This window comes from Balaenoptera ricei, chromosome 10 (assembly GCF_028023285.1).
Source record: "Balaenoptera ricei isolate mBalRic1 chromosome 10, mBalRic1.hap2, whole genome shotgun sequence".
Classification (NCBI taxonomy): Eukaryota; Metazoa; Chordata; class Mammalia; order Artiodactyla; family Balaenopteridae; genus Balaenoptera; species Balaenoptera ricei.
The window spans coordinates 82,072,196-82,093,213 of record NC_082648.1 but is presented as its reverse complement, the minus strand read 5'-3'; the positions used below and the strand labels follow the sequence as shown (position 1 = coordinate 82,093,213).

Sequence of the window (21,018 nt, the reverse complement as noted above, 5' to 3'; positions counted from 1 at the left end):
TTTTTATTAAAAAATGAAAACAAAGTTACTGGGTTCATCCACCTCCAAACCACCCAACTTCCTGCCCAGAGTATCTCCCTCTGTCTGGATCCTTGGTACTCAAGTGTGGCCCACAGACCAGCAGCATAGGCATTACCCAGGAGCTCCTTAGAAAGGCCAAATCTCAGACCTCATCAGGATCACAGGATCCCTGGAGATGTTTCTGCCCCTTATTTGGAAGTGCTGCTTGAGGGAGTACCCGCCTCTGCCACTCTTTGCAGGCTCCCTCCCAATCCATCAAATCCCACCTTCCACCTCTTTCCACCACAGTCATTCACAATCCCACCAACCAGAGTTATTTCCTAATCCTAAATTTCACCACCGAAAGCACCCCCCCAGCCTTCCTTCACTTCTCTTCCTCCCACCTTTCTTCCTCTTGCTTTCTTCCTTTCCACGTTTATTATGTCTCCCTCCACTGAAGAGTAAGTGCATGGAAGCAAGCACTGAGTCTGTCTTGAACCTTGCTTTATCACCTTCCAGAATACGGCCTGGGTCATAGTACGTGCTCAATAGATATGGGATGAATGAATGAATGACTCTTTTCAAAAGGTGATCTGTTTGCAAGTCACATCAGTGATGAAAACCATACTTGTCCACCTGCTTAACCAATATGTCATTTCCTGCAATCGCCTGATCAATACTAATGACTTAGAGTATTTATATACACCTACATTTCATGGATAACATTTTAACAGGCGAAAATGTCCACATGAAATCTATTTCCAGAGTCTTACGTAAAAATATTGAAAGAGGTATCTAAATATGAGTGTGAGCATTAAGTAATGAATTAATTTCTTCAAGTCACAAAGAAAAACAGTCTCTTTATTTCCATAGCACAGTGCTAGCAAAATCAGCAAGTTCAAAGGCAACATACTTTAAATTTCTAATAAAATTGTTTGTTACCTTAAGAAGTGTTAATGGTGATGCTGAAAGTTTGCTCTTTGGCTTCCTCATGTGCAAAAATAACAGGGCTATTTCGAGGTAGGAGTCTCTTATCAACCTAAAATGATACAGCATTGTACTTATTAGATAGCTCACCATTCATAATCATTTTGCATCTTGTGCCAACAATTTCTGAGAGAGTAAAAGGCAAAAATAGGCAAAACCAGCATCTGTTCCAAACTCACCCTCTTTTCAGAGCACCTGTGGCTTAGACACGGGCATCTTCCTTCCTACTGAAATTGAAAGCTCTTGAAGAGAGCTGAGCATTCTACCTTGTCCTGTGCTGGCAATACTCCATGCCATGACCGCAATGCAGCCCAGCATCAAGACCATTCTGGAATATTCCAGCACACAAGGCACTAAAGAAGTGACAGTCAAGACTGGAGGAACCTGCCTGGGAAACCACACCTCTCTCTCTACTCTCCTACGCTAATTATAATAAATTCGAAAGAGACGCATAGAGTTATGCTGAAAGCCGTGATTCGGTATGGGTTAGTTCTGTGTATTCACTATCAAACCTGTCAGATGGGACCATTTAAATCAGTGCAGTTGTAATAATGCTGGCTTATTCTCCATCTTAAGGTGACTTTTATACAGAATTGAGTTGGCCAGCCTTGGTACTGCTGAACCAGAGTGAATATTCACATAAATCCCTTCTAGATACAATTTCACATCTAGTGGAGGTTCCTGTAACCTGGGACTGACAGGAGATCAATCTGAGTACAGACTAGGAGCGATTTACTGTCCAGTACGTCACCACGCTAACCGCCATCATCAACCATCACTGTAAACAAGGCCTTGGAGCAGGGCCAAGAGCATCAAGCTTGAAAAGGAAGTCAGTGAACCTGTTGCACAACGGACCCCAGTGAGCTAGCCCTGCCGTGGGAAAAGGGTGCCCCAGTCGCTCCAGCCTTAAATAGTCAATGTACTACCAGAACACGGGTCTCAAACCCAAACACACATTGTCATGATAATGGAAAGGTCTTTTTTTTTTTTTTTTTTTTACCCTGAGTTTTGATCATGTCTCAAGCTCAGTTGTATAGCTTCAAATAGACTCTCAAGTTGCAAAGTTGGAGATTTCTCTTCCATCGATATTTGACATTCTATTTTGCCTGAAAGAAGAAAAGGATATACAAAGATGGTTTTTCCTTTTTCTATCATTTAGAACTTCAGAACAAATATTTTATGCAGGAAATTTGGAAAACTGAATGTGCTGTCCTTTTTGTCCGTCCGTCTCTTGTTTCTTGCTGGAAGGTAAGCCAATGGGGAAAGAGCTGTTGCTTCCTTCCCCAGGAAGGCTCCCCCTGCCTCCTCTCACTTTCCAGACACAACTGTTCTTATCATCTTACTTTCCTCTCCATTTCCTTACTTTGTGCTCCCACTTCCTCCTGTAGCACATTCCCTTTATCTAAATCCGTTTTCTTCTTTCCTCTATCATTGCAGGTATCGTAGAAAACATCTTTGCTAAAAACAAACCCTAGAAAGTCAGCAAACGCTTGAAAACCAGCACAGATGATGCAAACGCTCTCGTTTGCACACAGCTCCCACCCCTCATGGTGAGCCGCAGCCTTCAAATGCAGGCGCTGGAATGGTACTTCTGTAGCAAGAAGGGCAGGAAAGGCAAATCTTACAATCACTATAAAAAGGATTCACAGTTTCCATGCAGCATGGGCACAGGGCACGGAGCCACCTGGTGTTAAGTTCACGTCTGGACTTACAGATAGTTATTTACCCAGACTGCACCTCATCTGCCAACTGGGATTGGTCATGCCTACCTTGTAGTGCTGTTGTAAGAACTGGCAATATGAGATGTAAAACACCAACTACAGTGCTTAGTATCTAGTAGATGCTCAATAAGTGATTCCAACTGTCATCATCATTTTTCTCATGGCTAAAGTGGCCACAATAAAATTATATGAATGTATTATGCAAATGTGTGTTGTATATAAGTTATAAATATAGATTGCTATAGCTATTTAATTTAAATGGGTATGTATCTTTTATAGAAATTAGCTAAAATGCTTAGCTAAGTAATGAAATAAAAAAATATCTTCCAAGCATTCTTTAAGAAATATTATTTATAGCTAAATGGCTGATGCTGAGATTTCTGAGTCAAACATGAAACTTTGTGTAAGGAAGGTCAACTGTAATTATAAAAGAAACGAAAATGGAGTACTTTTTTCTTTCTAGATATAAACTTAAAATACGCAATGTTTTCTTTATCCAAAACTGAGTTTGGCAGAGATACCAAGGTGTTTGTCATCACCAAGCCCTTTGTAAAATCAGTATTTTGTATAATCAGTGACCAGATTTTTAAGAAGGCTTTTGTTCATGGGAAAAAAATAATCCTCAAAGTTTATCATAGTTCTGACCCTAAATACATCTTACCTTTCTGAAAAAAGATTTCAGCTTCCACCTCTTGTTCTTCTGTTCCTGATGTCTTAGCGAGCTTCAAAGCTATTTCAAAAAGATGAAGGGCAGGTAACCACTTTGAGGGATCCTTCTTTTCACTGGTATAATATACTTGCTTGGCCACTGTATGTCCTAAAAGAAAGACAGTTGGATGAAGAGGGAACAACAGATATACAGTATTCATAACAAACCTGCCAGTTACCAGACTTCTCTCAGAGTAGGTACAACTGAAGAACTCTGGGAGGGAGTTCCCTGGTGGCCTAGTGGTTAGGATTCTGGGCTTTCACTGCAATGGCCAGGGTTCAATCCCTGGTCAGGGAACTGAGATCCCACAAGCCCTGAGGCACGGTCAAAAAAAAAAAAAAAAAAAAAAAAAAAAAGAACTCTGGGGGCCTTTAGTTTTTAGCGTTGAAGAAATGCTTTAAAGAAACACAATACCCAAATATATCAATGAACTATAAACAATAGACCTTTGAAACTTTGTCTTTGATAAATTTCAACATTTTCTCATTTTTAAAATGAAGGATAGTACACCTGAAACTAATACAACATTGTAAATCAACTACACTCCAATAAAAATTTTTTAAAGATAAATATAAATAAAATGAAGGATAATCTCTCAAGCCTCTTTCAGTTCTAAAATTTCATAATGCTCTACATAACAACTTTTGTGTTCCTAAGATGAGCTTGTTAGTAGGGAAACATCTGGAAGTTTTATGTAGTTTTATTTTGTTACCAATAAAATTTGCGTATATTAATAGGCGGTAATTTCTATTCAGCTCTATAGCGGTTGCTCGCATTGCATATTTTGTCATCCCAACTAGTTGGCAAACCCATTATGGACAAAGGCCACATGTTATACTTCTTATGCAGTCCCACCACTACTTAACATAATGAAGGATTGTTGCATTGTTGAAGAGGCATTAGATTTAATTTCTAATCACCTCAAAGACAGATAGACAGACATTTATTTGACACATATTTTCTGAGTGCTTAGGCACTGGATAAAAAACGAGAAAAGTGAAAAATAACAGGTAAGTTTCATTAAGTACTTCCTACATGCCAGGTACCATCCCAAGTACTTAAGCATTATCTCATGCAATCCTCCCAATTCTGAGTAGATACCATTATTATGCTCATGTTACAGAGGAAAAAGCAGTGGCACGGTGAAGTTTAAGTAATTTGCCCAAAGTCACGTGACTAGTAAGTAGCAGGGCTGTGATCTGAACCTAGGCAGTCCAGCTCCAGGGCCCATACCCTAAACCATGACGCTGCAGTAACCCCTTAAGAGAGAGACCGTGGAGCTTAGTGTCTAACAGGGAATGAGAACGGCCAGACAGGCAATCAAAACACGGTGTGGTTGATTGTGTGGCAGTGAAAGCACTGGACACTGTGGTGGCAGGTTACAGGAGCCCCGGCCAGACCTGGGAAAGGCCGGGGATGCCTACCCAGATAATACAGCTGTCAAGGCCGGCAGCTGATGATCACTTTATCTTTTGTTAAGTTTAAAGAAGGAAAACGTTGAGATAAAGAGTAAAAGGCAACTGGGGGGAAAACTGCATTAATAGAATAGTGTAACAGGCACAGTAGAGCAGTATGAACAGAAAGACAGTGTAGGATTGCAGAAGGATACAGCTGCTGAGCTGTAGCTGAAACGCTGGGTACAAGCCAGTCATTGGTGCTACCATGTCATCTGAGACTTTGAACAAGTCCCTACGTGCCTCTGAGCCTTGAGGCAGCGGAACTAGAAAATATCTGAGGTCCCTTCAAGTTCTGAAAATTTTAAATACAAGATGGCATGCCCTATAAAGAGTTTTCAGGAAACCTAGGACTTTTTGTAAATATTTAGTTCAGGAATGTGCTATATGAGTGGGAGGACAGTAGAAAAAGTATCTTTCTCCCCCCACCCCCACCCCTGTCACCGGCCCTTTATCCAGGGAGAAGTTACAGAGCCCTTCCTCTGGACAAGGCGGGATGGTAGCACTTTACTGAGAAAATGGAGATGAAGAAATTGAAGCCTTGCTTCCCGGGGCTTCCTAGGAGAGTAAGGAGGCCAGGCATGGAACAGTGAGAATAGCTGACACCTACAAAGCTCTTAGAACAAACTAGCTGCCCTTCTAAATATGTTACACATTCCACTCACTTCACCCCAGGGAGACTGGTACCTTTCTTATTTACACTTTACCAGAAAGGAAACTGACACACAGAGAAGTTAAATGATTTCCTCAAGGGAACTGGACCAGAATTCTTTCTCCAGACTCCATGTTCTTAAACCCCAACAACTAGGAACTGCAATAAGATCTTAGGCCATAAGGATATGCTAATACCATTTGTCCCATACAGCCTCACATCTCAATACATCTCCCATTCTTTTTTTTTTCTTTTTTTAATTCTCTTTTCTGGGGTCATGTTTCATTTTTTAAATTAATTAATTTATTTATTTATTTATTTATTTTTGGCTGCGTTGGGTCTTCGTTGCTGTACGCAGGCTTTCTCTAGTTGCGGCGAGTCGGGGCTACCCTTTGTTGTGGTGCACGGGCTTCTCATCGCGGTGGCTTCTCTTGTTGCGGAGCACGGGCTCTAGGTGTGCAGGCCTCAGTAATTGTGGCTCACGGGCTCTAGAGTGCAGGCTCAGTAGTTGTGGCACACGGGTTTAGTTGCTCCGCGGCATGTGGGATCTTCCCGGACCAGGGCTCGAACCCGTGTCCTCTGCATTGGCAGGCGGATTCTTAACCACTGCGCCACCAGGGAAGCCCATCTCCCATTCTTATATGTCTTGCTTACTGTTTCAAATTATACTACAGCTGTTTATTAATACAAGACAAAAAATATCAAGTCTTTTCATGTCATTGAGGCACTTATATACATGTACAATATGTACATATAGTACAATATGTACTATACATGGACTACATGCAAGATAGTGCTATATAATATAGTACTAATATATAATAATAGTACCTGAATCGTCTCCTAGATTTTTGTTAAAATTAAAAAAAGAATTGTTACAGAAATTATTGACTTTTCTCTCTCTCTCCCTAACTAGATAATAGGCTCTTCGAAGGCAAAGATGATGACTCCCTGTTATATTCCCACTCCCCAGCACTATCCTTGAACCTTTCTTCACTCCTATTATACAATCAGTAATCTACTTTTTCAGCTAATAAGGAAGCTCTAGGTTCAGTCATTAATGGAAAAAAATAATCTTAAATAACCATGATGCTTATTTTTTGTTTGTTTTTAAAAAATAATCTTGAAATGTCTTTTTCTGTAAGAGGATTTCACAAAGAAAAAGAATTTTTTTAAGTGGCTCTATTCTTGCAATGCAATCTATACTATCACTATAAAGGAAAACTGTCGAGAAAGCATCAAATCAGATGATTTTATGCTTCATAATATTGAAGTGCTCCTTTTTGCAATAAACATCAACTCTGTGAAAAAGAAGTTGTGAAACTGACGTTGTTTTGACAGAAAAGTTGCTTTCGGTTTTTGTTCTTTAAGTTGGTATTTAATATAATATAACAGAAAGCAAGCTGTTCTGCTTCAAGTGAGTCTAAAAAAACAGCAGCAGTATTGCCACTGAGTGGTGACACATCTTCAAGATTAGTAAGGCAGGAAAGCAGAGAATACGTTTAACACAATCTGTACAATTTAACACAATCTGTACTTTAAGTTCTTGTAGAAATCAAATATACTGGTAATATAACAAATTGTGGACCAAAGATACAGAAAAATAGCTCTCATGGGATCAGCGAGCTGGAAGGAATTCCAGAGGTCAGCTATGCCAGCCTAATTTCATAAATGAGGAAACTCAACAATATAGGGGTGAACTGCTTTACCTATGGTAATAAATTTCATATCTGATGATGGTGATGATGATGATGATGATGAAAATCATATAATAATAATGATCCATACTAGTCATGAGGGGGAGGAGCAGAAGGGGAATAAGGGAAAAGATTCTGGGCAGGTGATGGTTTGAGCACACTTCTGTTGCCCTCCCTTCCCCACTCTAGTCCAATCACCTGCCTCTCCTGAGCTGAGCAGCTGCTGGTACAGGAGGCAAATGGGTCCCAGGAGGTGAGAGGTAATGTTTCAAAATGTGGGTTTGTTATTATTCAGGTATGACAAGGTCAACAGGTCAGGAGATGACTGCCATTGAAAAGATAGTATTTTTGCTCACAGTTCTCAAGAGGAGGGAGGGCACACCACACCACGCAGGGCCACACAGGGAAGCACCAGGGTCAGTCAGGGGGTAGAAGGAGAAAGGAGAAAATGCAAGAGCCTTTATTGTGTTTTTTGTGGGAAGGAGTGGGTGGGTAGGGTAAGCAGACTAAGGTTTAGGATTGGCTAGTTTGTATAATTTCAGTGGGCTCTGCTAGTAGTCTATACCTGTCCCTGGGGTGATTGGGGCAGAAAAATAGTGGCCCTGAGGGTAAGAGCCCAGCAAAGAACAATAAAAGAGCTCAATAAAAGTTCAGGGTGTAAGCTCTGGAATGATGGGTTTGCATATGAAAGACATCCTCACAGGAGTATGGTTTGCTAATCTCTAGGAACTGGCTAACCCTGGGAGGGGAAGTCCCTCCCTGGTCAGCAAGACTCCCGATGTCAAAGCATCAGAAATACATTTTTTTTAAAAAGGCATGATGAATATAGGTTAGAACAGAGAGAGAGCTGTTACAAGATTTTCTGTCCTCTGTGATAGACAAGAGCCTTGGAGCTAGAGGTAGGCAGCTTTGGGTCAAAGATGAGAGACAGTGTCCTAGAGAGAGCTTGAAGCAATGTCTGTGAGCTCCTGAAAAGGGCAGCAACACTGGCTGGCTCCTCCTCCTTGGTTTCCAAGGAGCTGTAAGCCTCTGGCTTACTGGTCTATCTGCTCCAATCAGATCCATTCTTGGCTGGCTCTGGTCTATCCTCCACTCTATTCTTCAGCCAGCAGCCAAGGTAATCTTTGGAAACATATACTGTCCCCTGCTCACCCTGTCCCGTTAGACTGTCCCTAGCCCACTCTGCTCTGTCTATACTGGTCTCCTTGCAGTTCTGGAACATGTCAAGCTGTCCTGACCTCAGAGCCTACAACTCACTGCTCTCTCTGCCTCTACTGTGCATGACTTCACTAAGCATATGCTTCACATTTACAGTCCAGGGTTAAATACTACTTCCCCAGAGAGGCCTTCCCCAATTATTCTACTTAAACAGGCACCCCTCCCTTTGCTGTTCTTTATCAGCAGATCTTATCCACTTCATCTACAACACTAAGTACAATTTATAATTACATACATATACATAATTCATCATCAGACATAAGCTTTCTATATCCTTGCTGATTTCCTATCTAGTTGTTATCAAATACACATCTTACTTTATACAATATTTATTGGATTAAATTTTATAAATATTATAATAATAAATAAAAAATTAAATGTTTATTGTTATAAATATTATGACAATGTATAAATATTGAATATTAAAATATTTTATACAACATTTATAATATGATAAATGATAGAATATGCATTCCTATATATGATTTGTTTAGTTGTGTATTTCTGTCTCCCAGGCTAAGAGAAGGAACCACATCTGTTTTAATCTCCAATAGCTTCCCAGGACCTCACAGGGAGGTTGGCACATGGTAAGGATCAAAAGCTATTTGTTAAATAAATGGAACCTGGCTATTCATAAATACTGCCCCAGATAAATGCACTCACATGACAGCCTCGCTGAAAATGGCTTAAACTTTTTCATCAGTGACTTGAATGTAATATATGTTTAAGTGTTCTTACCAATTCTCATTTTTGTTTTGGCCAATAACATGACGTGAGGAAGATAGATATTTTTCAATGGCAGTAATGGACTTGCATAGTCAGTGTTTGATATAGGAAATTCAATTGTTTCTCCAAAAGTTAGCATCTGTAAAAGAAGCACTGTAATGAGTAATTAGCTAATGTGGTATGCTGTTAAGAAAAGACAGAAAAGTAAATTTCTGAGTCTTGTGGACACAAAAGCACTCTCACCTGTTCAATAAGAATGTTGTGAGACTGAGTTAACAAATATAATTTTTCTGTTTTCGAAGAGGGAGTTTCCTTGAATTTCTCGGCTTTTGTTAAGTCATCCAATAAAAGCATGCTTCTCACCAGTGTTAAATGAGATCGAGGAGAAATAAACTCACGTCCTTCAAGCAACTGTATTACATCCTATTAAAATAAAATTATTCCATTTGATAGTACCATTCACAATTCACTGAAACAGGAGCCAGATGTATTGACTGTTACGCATTCAGTACCTAATGGAAATTTAAATTCTCTCCTTTTATTCTAACTGGAATCCTCTGGTAAATATCAACGTGAATTAGGTTTCCTTCCTACCTGAAGGTTTTTTATGATGTCTGCTTTTAAGTGCTTTTCTTGTAGGCCAATGATTACAGCTTGCATCAAGAATTCAGCCTGTAGCTCCCTGTCGCCTGCACTTTTTGCTTCCACACAAACTTCATTGATGAGGCTCACACAATCTGTTATATCGTTTTCTAAAATAAACAAATGCAGGTACTTAAAATGCACTGAGAAAGTAAGAAATTATATGCGCATGATATTCTTGGTGTTTATCACAGGAATATTGTATAATACAGAAGAAGAGGAAGATGTAAAGACGGAAAACAAATAAGACTGCACGAAACATTGGAAATAAATGTGTTGTAATTTAGGAGAAGTACTTTAGGGTATTCAAATGCTACAAAAGTAATAATGATATTCCATGAAATAATTTAATTTGGGAGATGGGTAGAGATGGGTGAATAGATAGGTTTACATATAGATAACTATTAATCACTGCAAGAACTAATATTTATACGTGCCAGGCTGTAATCTAAGAACATTAGAAATTTAACCCATTTAATTCTGGAAATAATCCTATGAAGTAGGTACCACATTTCCATCTTCCAGAGGAGGAAACTAAGGCCTAGGGGGATTAAGAGATTTGGCCAAGATTACACAGCAAGGAAGTGGTGGATAGAGTATTTGAACTCAAGTGGGGAGTGGCTCCAGAATCTGCACTCTGGACCCCTGAACTACGCTGCCTTCCTAGACGACAGGAAGGCGTGTGCATTAGCATTCTGAAATCTCCTTGCCTGCTTTGCATACAGTAATATATATGCCATTTGCAGTGATACAAGGGACTGCTGAAAATGATTATTCTCATTTAATAACTTAAATTTTTTATCCTGGAAACAGATCAAGCTAAGAAGTTATAAAATGTTAATGGTATAATAAAATACATCCCAAGAAAACCTCTGTTACCTAAATAAAATTAAATTTTATGAAAACTTTGCTTAAGGAGATGGAGATAGGATATTTGTACCTTTCACGATTCCAATGCCACGAATCTGGGCAACAAACGCAGTCACCAATGCTAAGCGGCACCTCAACCACAGATGAATGTTGAAATATTCTCGAGAATTTAGGGAAATGGGATCTAAAAACTCATTTTCATCTTTACTTTCAGTGGCCTAAACAATATTAAAATGATGGTTATCTTTCCATTTAAAAATGTCTAAATTCTAGCCTAATGCTAAATGTAACATAAGTTAAGGGAAGCATCGATATCATTTAACAGTATTAAATTTTTAATTTTAGAAATTATTCTTGAACATTCTATGAAACATAAAAAATACACAAGAAACAAACAAATAAACAAAAATCACCCATAATCCCATGCTCCTCTATTACCACTGATCCTCATATAAGTGCTTTGCAGCGTTTCTTTCTCTCTGTGTACTCACTGTTGAAAACTAGCTTTGCAGTCTGAATTTTTCATTGCAAATTATATTATCAGCAGTTTCCATACCTTCAAAAATTTTGTGACCATCATTTTAAAGGCTGAAAAATAATCAGTAATACTAGCTAATGTTTACTGAGTGCTTATTACGGGCCAGGCACTGTGATACATGCTTCACACACATTAGTTCACTTAATCCTCCTGACAAGCCCAAGAGGGGTTATTATTATCTCTATTTTTCAGATGAGAGAAGCAAAGCCTAGGAAGGCTAACTATTTGCTTAAATGTCATCATATTTTGGCGGAGGTTGGGATTCAAGCTTGCATCTTTCTGAATTTAGAGCCCACAGTCTTAATCTACTACATTATACTGCTATGTGCTGCTCACATCCCAAACATATATTATTTTATGATTTACTACCCTCGTTATTACACTTTATAAAGGGAGTGGCCAGTGTTCCGAGCTACTGGGAGGGAGGTGACAAAGGAAATTTCCAGGGAGCAATGAATCTGAGGCACTTCATCTAGAACAACGCCCATTTGTTCTAGGAATTTCCTGCTACACATCTCTGACAGCATCTCCAACCAATCGGCAACACCTGCTATCAAGGAGCTGTAACCTGGACTTGACAGGGGCTGGAATGTGACAGACAGGTGAGGAGCAGAGGAGGAGGGTGAGCTGCTCCTGAACCAGAGTAAGAAGTGAACGGAGAGCCCGAGACAGGATGGTGATTAGAATGGGCACACCACGTACTCGAGGGGTCTAGTGTTTAGATTAGAAATACAGAAAAAATACCCATCAACATACCTTAATCTCTGCCTACATTCCTGTTATTATTGAAAAGCCAAGTCATGCTTAATCTAAATCAGGGTCTCTCGACCTCAGCATGACTGACATTCTGGGCCAGGTTATTGTTGCGAGGGAAATGTCCTGTGTGTTACAGGATGTTTAGCAACATCCCTGGCCTCTACTCAGTAGATGCCATTAGCACTCCCTCTAGTTATAACAACCAAAATGTTTCCAGGCACTGCAAATGTCCCCTGGGAAGCAAAATACCCCCAAGTAACAAGCATTGTTCTAAGTAAATTTTCAGAATCAGAATCCTTTTTAGCCTTTATACTGCTTTTACTGTGGTAAGAAATGAGTCAATTAGTTTTACTTTTTTGTAATGACATTAGATAGTAGCAATTTTATTAGTAAAGCTTAAGCTTTATTTTATTTATTTTAAAATGAGCAAGGATTCTATGTGCTGAATCTTTATATTTTAATACTAAACAACCCTGTTGTTATTAAATTACTTGGTCTAATCAAAATCCAATGAAATTTCAAAGAACGTGTGACACCATTTGTCAAATAGACTTGAGGGCTTAAACGCAGAAGAATTTAACTATGAGAAGGAAATAGCACAAGATACTATTAGCACAAGGTAGGAAATAGCACAGGTAGGAAATAGCACAAGGTAGGAAACAGCATAGGTGTCACACTGGTAATGCTAAAGAAGAAATAAAGTCAAAAGTGAATGAAGAACAAGTCATGCGAAACAACTTTATTTACTAGTGACATCAGATCTAGAATACAAGAATGATACATCTGGTGGGACTTCAGTCACTATTACATCCAATCCCATCAATTCCCAAATGAGATTACATAATTTTAAAAAATTTTAAGGAATTTGCCCAAGGTATACCAGCTAATAAATAGCATCAGCGGGGCTTAAACACAGATCTTTTTACTCTAAATTCAATGTTTTTTTCTTCTTTACCCCTTTGTTTCATTCAAATAGTTATACAATTTCCTAGCATGCCAATAATTATTCCATAAAAGTGTTATCAGGATAAACATTAAATTCATACATACATAATCTCCTGGAGAGATGGAATTCTCTGTGTCATCTTCTACTACCTTCTTTTTAAAAAGTTTTGAATCCTGGAGAAGTTTAAGTGTGGAAAATACTATCGCAGCACTAAAATAGAGAATATGTTTTAAATGTTATTAGTATTACACTCGTGGCATTTATATGTTATTTCCTAAGTCTCTTCCTCCAAAAAAACCTCCCATACTCCCACCCACCCCCAAAACTGTTAGGTGCCCCTTCTACGTGCTCTAATAGCACCCTGGCCTTTACCGTAGGTGATACTTACAGCATTTATTTGCCTGTAAAATTGCTCTGTGTTTGTCTCAGCTAATTTATCTTATCCCCTGCTGACACCCAGCATCTAGTAGCTTGGACATAATAGGAGCTAAAAAATATTTTTAAATGAAAGTGAGTGAATGAAAGAATAAATGAATGAATGTTTCCAAGATCTAAAACAAAATTTACTGACAATCTCATTAATAAAATGAGCACACATGTATTTTACATACATCAGGATGTGGTTCTCCAGTTTTTTGACATTATAAAACTGTTCTGCTTAATGCTATGCACTTGGAAACTCTTAAGAAAAATTACTGCTCAATCAGTATCTAGCAGTGCCAGGAGGGAAAGGTACTTAATGCAGAAAATAGAAGCCAGGAGATAGTAATTCTCCTCACTTCCTGTTGTTCGGGATGTAAATTTTTCTTCACTTTAAACCATCACATCCTCCTTCCCTGTAGAATGATAAATGTATAATTGATGTCACACTTTTTCAAAATATTTTAATAATATATGTTAACAGGCTTCTTCATTTGAAAATCTATTCCAAAACAAAATTCAAAATACAGAATAATCTGTGTACCTGACGATGCTTATTGCAGTGCTACTTCATAACACAGAAAGACTGAGTGAAAGCCGAACGGACAATGTATCCATTTATCTAATGCCCCACTTGATATCTCCACTTGAAGAGTGAATAACAATCACATTTAAGAGGTGTTATGGGTTAAACTGTGTTGAGGTCCTAACCCTCAGTGCTCAGCATCCATCCTTATTTGGAAATAGAGTCTTTACAGAGGTAAACAAGTTAAAATAAGGTCATTTAGGGTGGACCCTAATCCAATATAACTGGTGTCCCTATAAAAGGGGGAAACTTGGACAGAGAGACAGATATGCACAGAGGGAATATGATGTGAAGACACGCAGAGAGAAGACAGCCTGTGGCTGGAGTGATGCATTTACATGCCGAGGAACAGCAACGATGGCTGGCAAACACCAGAAGCTACAAGAGGCAAGGAAGGGCTCCCCCTAGGGCTGTCAAAAAGAGCAGGGTCCTGGGGGCTTCCCTGGTGGCGCAGTGGTTGAGAATCTGCCTGCCAATGCAGGGGACATGGGTTCGAGCCCTGGTCTGGGAAGATCCCACATGCTGCGGAGCAACTGGGCCCGTGAGCCACAATTACTGAGACTGTGCGGCTGGAGCCTGTGCTCCGCAACAAGAGAGGCCGCGATAATGAGAGGCCCGCGCACCGCGATGAAGAGTGGCCCCTGCTTGCCGCAACTAGAGAAAGCCCTCGCACAGAAACGAAGACCCAACATAGCCATAAATAAATAAATTAATTAATTTTTTAAAAAAAGAGCAGGGTCCTGCCGACACCTTGATTTTGGACTTTCAGCCTCCAGAACTGTGAGACAATAACATTCTGTTGTTTCAAGCCACCCAGTCTTGGGTACTATGTTGTGGCAGGAAACTAGGATAGGTTAAAAGCAGAGCCTCTTCCTTCCACCTCCTCCACCAAACCTACTCCTCTGCCCTGTCCTCTAACCCAGATAGAGGGCCCAGTATCATCACCGCCGCCCCTCTGCCTCACACTCTCTGTTCAATCCATCAACAAGCTCTGTCAGCTTCAACTTCAAGATCTGGATACTAGCCAGCAGCTCCTCGCCTCCGCACCTCGTCCACTGCTAACGCCTTCATCCAAACCACCAACATCTCCAGACATCCACGGGAGCTTGCTGGCCAGCCCCTGGAGTCCTGGTCTCTACGAAGAGACCATAGTGATCTCTCTTCAGGATGTAAATCAGATCACGACACTTCCGCTGTACTGTTCCAGAAGCCTCCCGCATCCCTGGATTATGGTCAATACACCACCTCCTTTGGGTCAGTTAGTGAGGTTTCTAGCCAAGAAGATGACCAGATTCATCTGGGTCCAAGGATGCTTGTAAGAAGGTAGTCTCTGTGTGTAGGCTCCCAGAGTATGTACATATGCTCAACTCTTAATTACATTTTTAAAGCCTTTTTTGTATGTGTCTACACATTGTATTGAAAGATATTTTCTCTCTCTTTTTTCCCCTCAACCTTTATTTTAAAAAAATGATAACTGGTATTTACTGTACTCACCACCTCTCAGGGGCTGTGTTAAATGCTTATTGTGAATTAATTCACTTAATCCGTACCACAAACCTACAAGGTAAGTACTATTATCATCCCTATTTTATAGATAAGTTAACTGAGGCCCACAAATGTTACGTGACTTGCCTAAGGTGACTCAGCTAGCAAGAGGAGGTAGGATCAGAGCCCAGGCCACTGGCCCCTGAGCCTGCAGCACCCTTAATCATTAAGCTACAATGCGGCCCCTTTCTTTTCACAGTTCTAACAAGCTTCGGCTTTGTTTATACTGGCACAGTGTTACTCGTTGCCACATTTGTATTAGCATATGGTTATTGTCGACTGCACCTTTTACAATATAAAAGGCCCTCTTTGTCCAGTTTAATGCCTTTTGCCTTGCATTCTACTTAGCAGACTTCATGAAACGGGATTATTATAAGGATATTAAATAAGGTATTTAGTCTTTCATTTGCTCAGAAATATGTACTGAGCACCTGCTATTGGCCAGGAACAAATCTAGGGGCTATGGATACAGTCCCTGGCCTCACGGAGTTGACACATTCTATTGAGAGCAGGGTATTCTTAACAAAGAGGAGTGCTTGGCCAATAGACGGCTCTCAATGCATCGTAGCCGTTACCATTATTAGTATATAAAGTTGGACAGGGAATATGCAGGGACTAAATTGATTTTTTTTCTAAGTTGTTAACCAGCATCAAAACCTTTCAGCCATTATTGAATTTCAATCTCCGAAGATTTTACTGAGTCCTTAAAATGCTTTAGATACTTGTAGAATAATTTCTAAAGTATGGTTTGTGATTATCTAAACTTACTAGTTTTTTTTTTTTTTTTTTAATAAAACTAAACAAGGAAGCAAGAAAACAGCAACAAAAAACCTCATGCTGATGAGGTGTGTGTCCAGGTACGGAATCTCTTTTCCCCCACACCTTTCCTCCCTGAAGGATACATACATGTTTCTAAGGCACCTCGTTTACTGAGTAGCTTCCGAGGTTAGCACAGGATGACAACTGGAGGGCCCTGAAAGGAAAAAACGATGCCCATCCCACTCTTCTGACCTGAAGCCCAAATTCTGATTTCAAGGAAAATGAGGTTTGGAATCTTGCTAACCCCAAAACTTAATGAATAAAATATAAGCATACTGTATGTCCTAATCCAGCTGGTACTGCTTAGCTGCACAATGGAAAACTTCTACTTCCTCCTCTGCACTAGGAAGACAGGAAGTGTAGGAGGACTACCCACTACAAACAGTCAAAATCCCAGCAGGAGGAGGTTTCATTCTGACACAAAATAAAAAGGCTCAAATGTTATTCCATTTAGACGATATATTAAATAGAAAGGAGAATCGGAAGGAACACTTCAAAAAAAAAAAAGACAGGATTCTGAAATAGAGAGGCAGCCCTGAAAGAAGTAGAATACAGTTTGAATAACTCTGATCCTATTTATTTCTTATTAACATTCATGACAAAAATGGTCAGTTTGTTCTCATAAAATCTATGCGGCTCACTCTACCTGTCACCCTAGGGAATGTGCCTTTCAATTTCCTTGACACATAATTTTATTAGAAGTATCATGAAATGTCAGGCTAACCAGCATCTGGGAAAGGGACTGTCCAACACTCTCAGCAGCGCCCAGACAGAAGCTCATGGAGGGTAAAGTTCACCTACTAAAACTCATTCATCCTGACAGTAGGCTTCCCCAAGTGACAGCTCTGCTGCAAAAAGCCAGCAACATCAAAGTTTCTGCAGGTTTTGTCCCAAGGGCCAAGCCCATGGATTTAAAATCGGGGCAATTCTGGTATACTTGCACATTATTTGCATACATCTATCTGGTCTTCAAATTAAAGTTCTATTACAACACTCCTTTCTGTGCCATTTTGTAATGTGTAGTTTCTCATTTCCTTCTTTCTCCCTTAAAAAAAAAAAATCACTCATATCCTCCACACTAAAAGGGTATAAGACATGTAGAGAGCTGGGGAAAGAATGAAGGTAAGTGACAAGAAATATTTTCTAGGGCTGCTATTCCTCTCTGGGACACAGTTTGGAGAAAGGAGTTCTATGTGCCTCCATAGGAAATCATATAGTCATATAGTCATATAGTCATATATATATATACACATATATATTCAATACATATAATTATATATAGAATATATAGTTAGATATATAAACATTTTCTAAATATACATTTATATATTGTATATTCAAATCATTTATTTCTATAGGAAACAGTATAGTAAAAGTTCCTTCTGTCTTCAAACTTCAGTGGGGAAAACAGTGTATTATTATACTAAGCCTATTTTAACCATCAATCAACTACCATTGTATTCTTTTTTTTTTTACCATTGTATTCTCAAAGATAGCTACAAATGTGACAATACTCTAAAGGAGTGGGTCTCAAGTTTTTTTACTCTCAGCACCCATTTACATCGTTAAAAATTTTTAAGAAACCCCAAAGAGCTCTATCAATATTTACCATATTGGAAATTAAACTGAGAAATGCTTAACTTCATTAACATTTATTAATTCATTTAAAAATAAAAATCATAAACCCATTATATTTAATATAAATAATGTATTTTTATGGAAAATAACTATATTTTCAAAAACAAAAAAACAGTGAGAAGGATTCCATTGTTTTTGCATTTTTGCAAATCTCTTTAACGTCTGGCTTAAAAAGAGAAAATCTGCTTAATAGAAGACTTTCATATCTGCTTCTATATTCAGTCTGTTGTAACATAATGTTTTGGTTGAAGCGTATGAAGAAGACTAGGTCTCACACAGATAGTTATTGAACGTGGGAGGAGTATTTTAAGAGCCTCTTCAAATAATTGTGAATATTCTTCCTTGATACTATAGCAACATGTGACAAATGATAGTTTCTTAAAAGTTTGTTGCTATGTGGAATCTACTACCATACACTGATGAACTTTTCCTACTCTGTTACACGAAAATCTATCGGTCTATCTTGTTAACCAGGATTTTGGAACATCATGCACTGGCCATTTGGAAAACATTAGCTCCCTGGGTTAAACAGATCCCCTTAATGTTGAAGCATTTCATTACACAATTTTTAAAAAACGATGCTCATTAATATCACCACCAGTCTCATCAAAAAAAATTAAGCATTAGAAAACTGTCAAGCTCATGATGGCAAATACAAATTTTCCAAAAATCCAATTTTTCTATGAAAGTTTAGATTTTATCATTGGCAACAAAAACTATTAGTTGTTTTCCTAGAAGTGGCATGTTCGTTTTGCTCATTTTCAGCAGAATGCCTGTCAAATACCCAAGTCTGCATAATCATGGTTTGCCTGTTGTTTTTTCAAATAAAAATGTTGTTCCATGAAAAAAACAGCTTGTTCAGCTCTCAATTCATCCACATGTGTGCTGTTCCTCAAGACAACCATCAGATTGTGATAGGCAGCAGAAGTGCTTGAGGTATCTTTCCCACTTAATATATTCCCACGGAATATTAAAACTACATTCAAGAATAGGTATTTATAAATGTAACAGATTCTACTGCTTCATCAAAGGCATTCTTAAGTAAATCTGGCTTTTTTTTTTTTAATTGCAAGCGTGCAGCAGTGAAGAACAGAATGACTACTAGTTCGGTTTGGTGTCACTGCTTTGATTCATGGTGAGCTACCGGAAGTTTTACCACTGTTGCTTTTTCAGCATCAGTGCAAATAACAACACAGTGAAAAAGGCAAGCAACCTCTTAGTTTTATAAACTATTATAAACATAGTTTACTATGTTATAAACTACTATAAAAATAGTTCTGACCTTACAGACCTCCCTGAGTTTCAGGAAGGCCCATAGGTCTGAAGACCACACTTGGAGAATCACTGCTCCAAACAGACTTTATGGACTTTCATCGCTGCTTAGAAACCACAGAAATTTTAAATTTCCCAAAACCTATACTGTCTCTAGCATAAAATCAAATTTAGATGTGGCTAATCATGGAATAGCCTTCAGTCAAGGCTCCCACTGATGAGACAACTGTCTGTTTCCAATCTAAGCAAAAGCAAAGGGGGATTTCTGCTGAATTGATTTCCCCTTTGCAAAGGCTACAAGGGGGCTTCTCCTGTTTAAAGAGAATGGCCATCTAAAAAATTAACTCCCTTTCCAAATTCTGAATCTAATGCATAGAACTTAAAACACAGAATTTTAGTATAATGAGAAAGTTAAGGAGAGAAAAAAAAAATTTGTTTCCATCTAATTTGATCATTTCTTCTTTTCATTCAGTAATTATATTTTTCATTTCTAAAATTTTTATTTAGTTTTTTTTTTCTAAATTCATCTGTTCCTTTTTTATCTTGTCTCATTCTCTTCCATCCTTCACATCTTTGAACAGTTTATTTCTTGGGCTGTGAAGCTGCCATTTGTTGTGCCTGCTAACTCTCTTTTGTGGCTCTTTCTTCATTTGGTTTATAATATTTGACTCTGTGCTACCTTTACCGGCAGTTATTTTCCATGAGAGTCCTGCATTTCCTAGGTAATCTCTATGAGACAGTTTTGGTTTTGCCTCTGCTCCAGCTCTGTGATGTCAGGATCAGTTTCAAGGTTAATTTCTCAGGGTTTCTGCATTTCATTGTCAGTGCCAGTTTGGACCCCGCAACTTCCAATAGCATTGATCTGAAGAAACTGATTCCTCTTGGGTTACTCTTTTTCCCTCCAGGGCAGGCAGCAGTTTCCTTGCTGGTCCCCAGAGACCACTGTGGAATCCCAAGCTAGGGGACAGTTTCATTGTGTATTAGAGAAACAAAGAAGACTGGACTGGGATCCTACCCTACCATTTACCAATTACGTCAGAGCATCAGATTTGCCCTCTCTACTGGGTCACTTTCATTAGCATATAATACATCATCGCTGCTCCCATCTCAAGAAAATTTGTCTTGACCCTACTTCTACCAGCTGCTGACATCCTATTCCTCTACTCCCCTTTACTGTAAAACTCCTCAAAAGAATCATCTTTACTTGCAGGCTCCAATTTCTCTCCTCCCATTTTCTCATAAAACCACTCTAAATATGCTCTTTCCCCCACTGCCTTCTAAAATTACTCCTGTCAAGGTCACCAGTGACCTCCATGTTGCTAAATCATCCAATGGTCAATTCTCTATTCTCATTTCAATCTATCTGGAGCTTTTGGCAGAGTTGATCACTCCATTCTCCCTGATACACTTTCTTCACTTGGCTTTCAGGATCTCATAATCTCTTGGTTTTCTTATATTTACTGGTCATTTCTTCTCAGCCTCCTCTGCTGGTTCCTCATTTTCTCCCCAGTCTCCAACCAAACCCAACACTCAGTCCTTGGTCCTTCTCTTTCTTTCATCTACTCACATTCCCTAAGGAATCTCATCCATTATTATAAAGGCTTGAAATACTATCTATATTCTAAAGACTCCAAGAATATTTGACATTTTCAATTGCACCTCAAAGGGACATAATCTAAACGCGTCCAAAATCTAACTTCAGATCTTTCCCCTAAATAAGCTGCACCGCCGCAATCTTCCCCACTGTGGTTAGGGACAACTTCTTTTGTAACTCCTCTCTTTTTCTCACCACTCTACAGCCAATCCATCAGCAAATTCTAAT

The 21,018-nt window shown here is 39.0% G+C and overlaps 1 protein-coding gene across 2 annotated transcripts in view; it reads right to left on the bottom strand.

Annotated features, from left to right (window-relative positions):
• Positions 1–21,018, bottom strand: part of CFAP54 (cilia and flagella associated protein 54) — a 300,842-nt gene that overhangs the window by 79,795 nt on the left and 200,029 nt on the right. For both annotated transcript variants that reach the window (XM_059934750.1, XM_059934751.1), the window contains 8 exons: positions 13,021–13,126; positions 10,747–10,894; positions 9,759–9,916; positions 9,408–9,587; positions 9,177–9,303; positions 3,370–3,525; positions 1,988–2,093; positions 943–1,039 (listed from right to left, as the gene is read on the bottom strand). In XM_059934750.1, the coding sequence (XP_059790733.1) occupies positions 943–1,039; positions 1,988–2,093; positions 3,370–3,525; positions 9,177–9,303; positions 9,408–9,587; positions 9,759–9,916; positions 10,747–10,894; positions 13,021–13,126 (1,078 nt within the window). The remainder of the gene's footprint in view (positions 1–942; positions 1,040–1,987; positions 2,094–3,369; positions 3,526–9,176; positions 9,304–9,407; positions 9,588–9,758; positions 9,917–10,746; positions 10,895–13,020; positions 13,127–21,018) is intronic.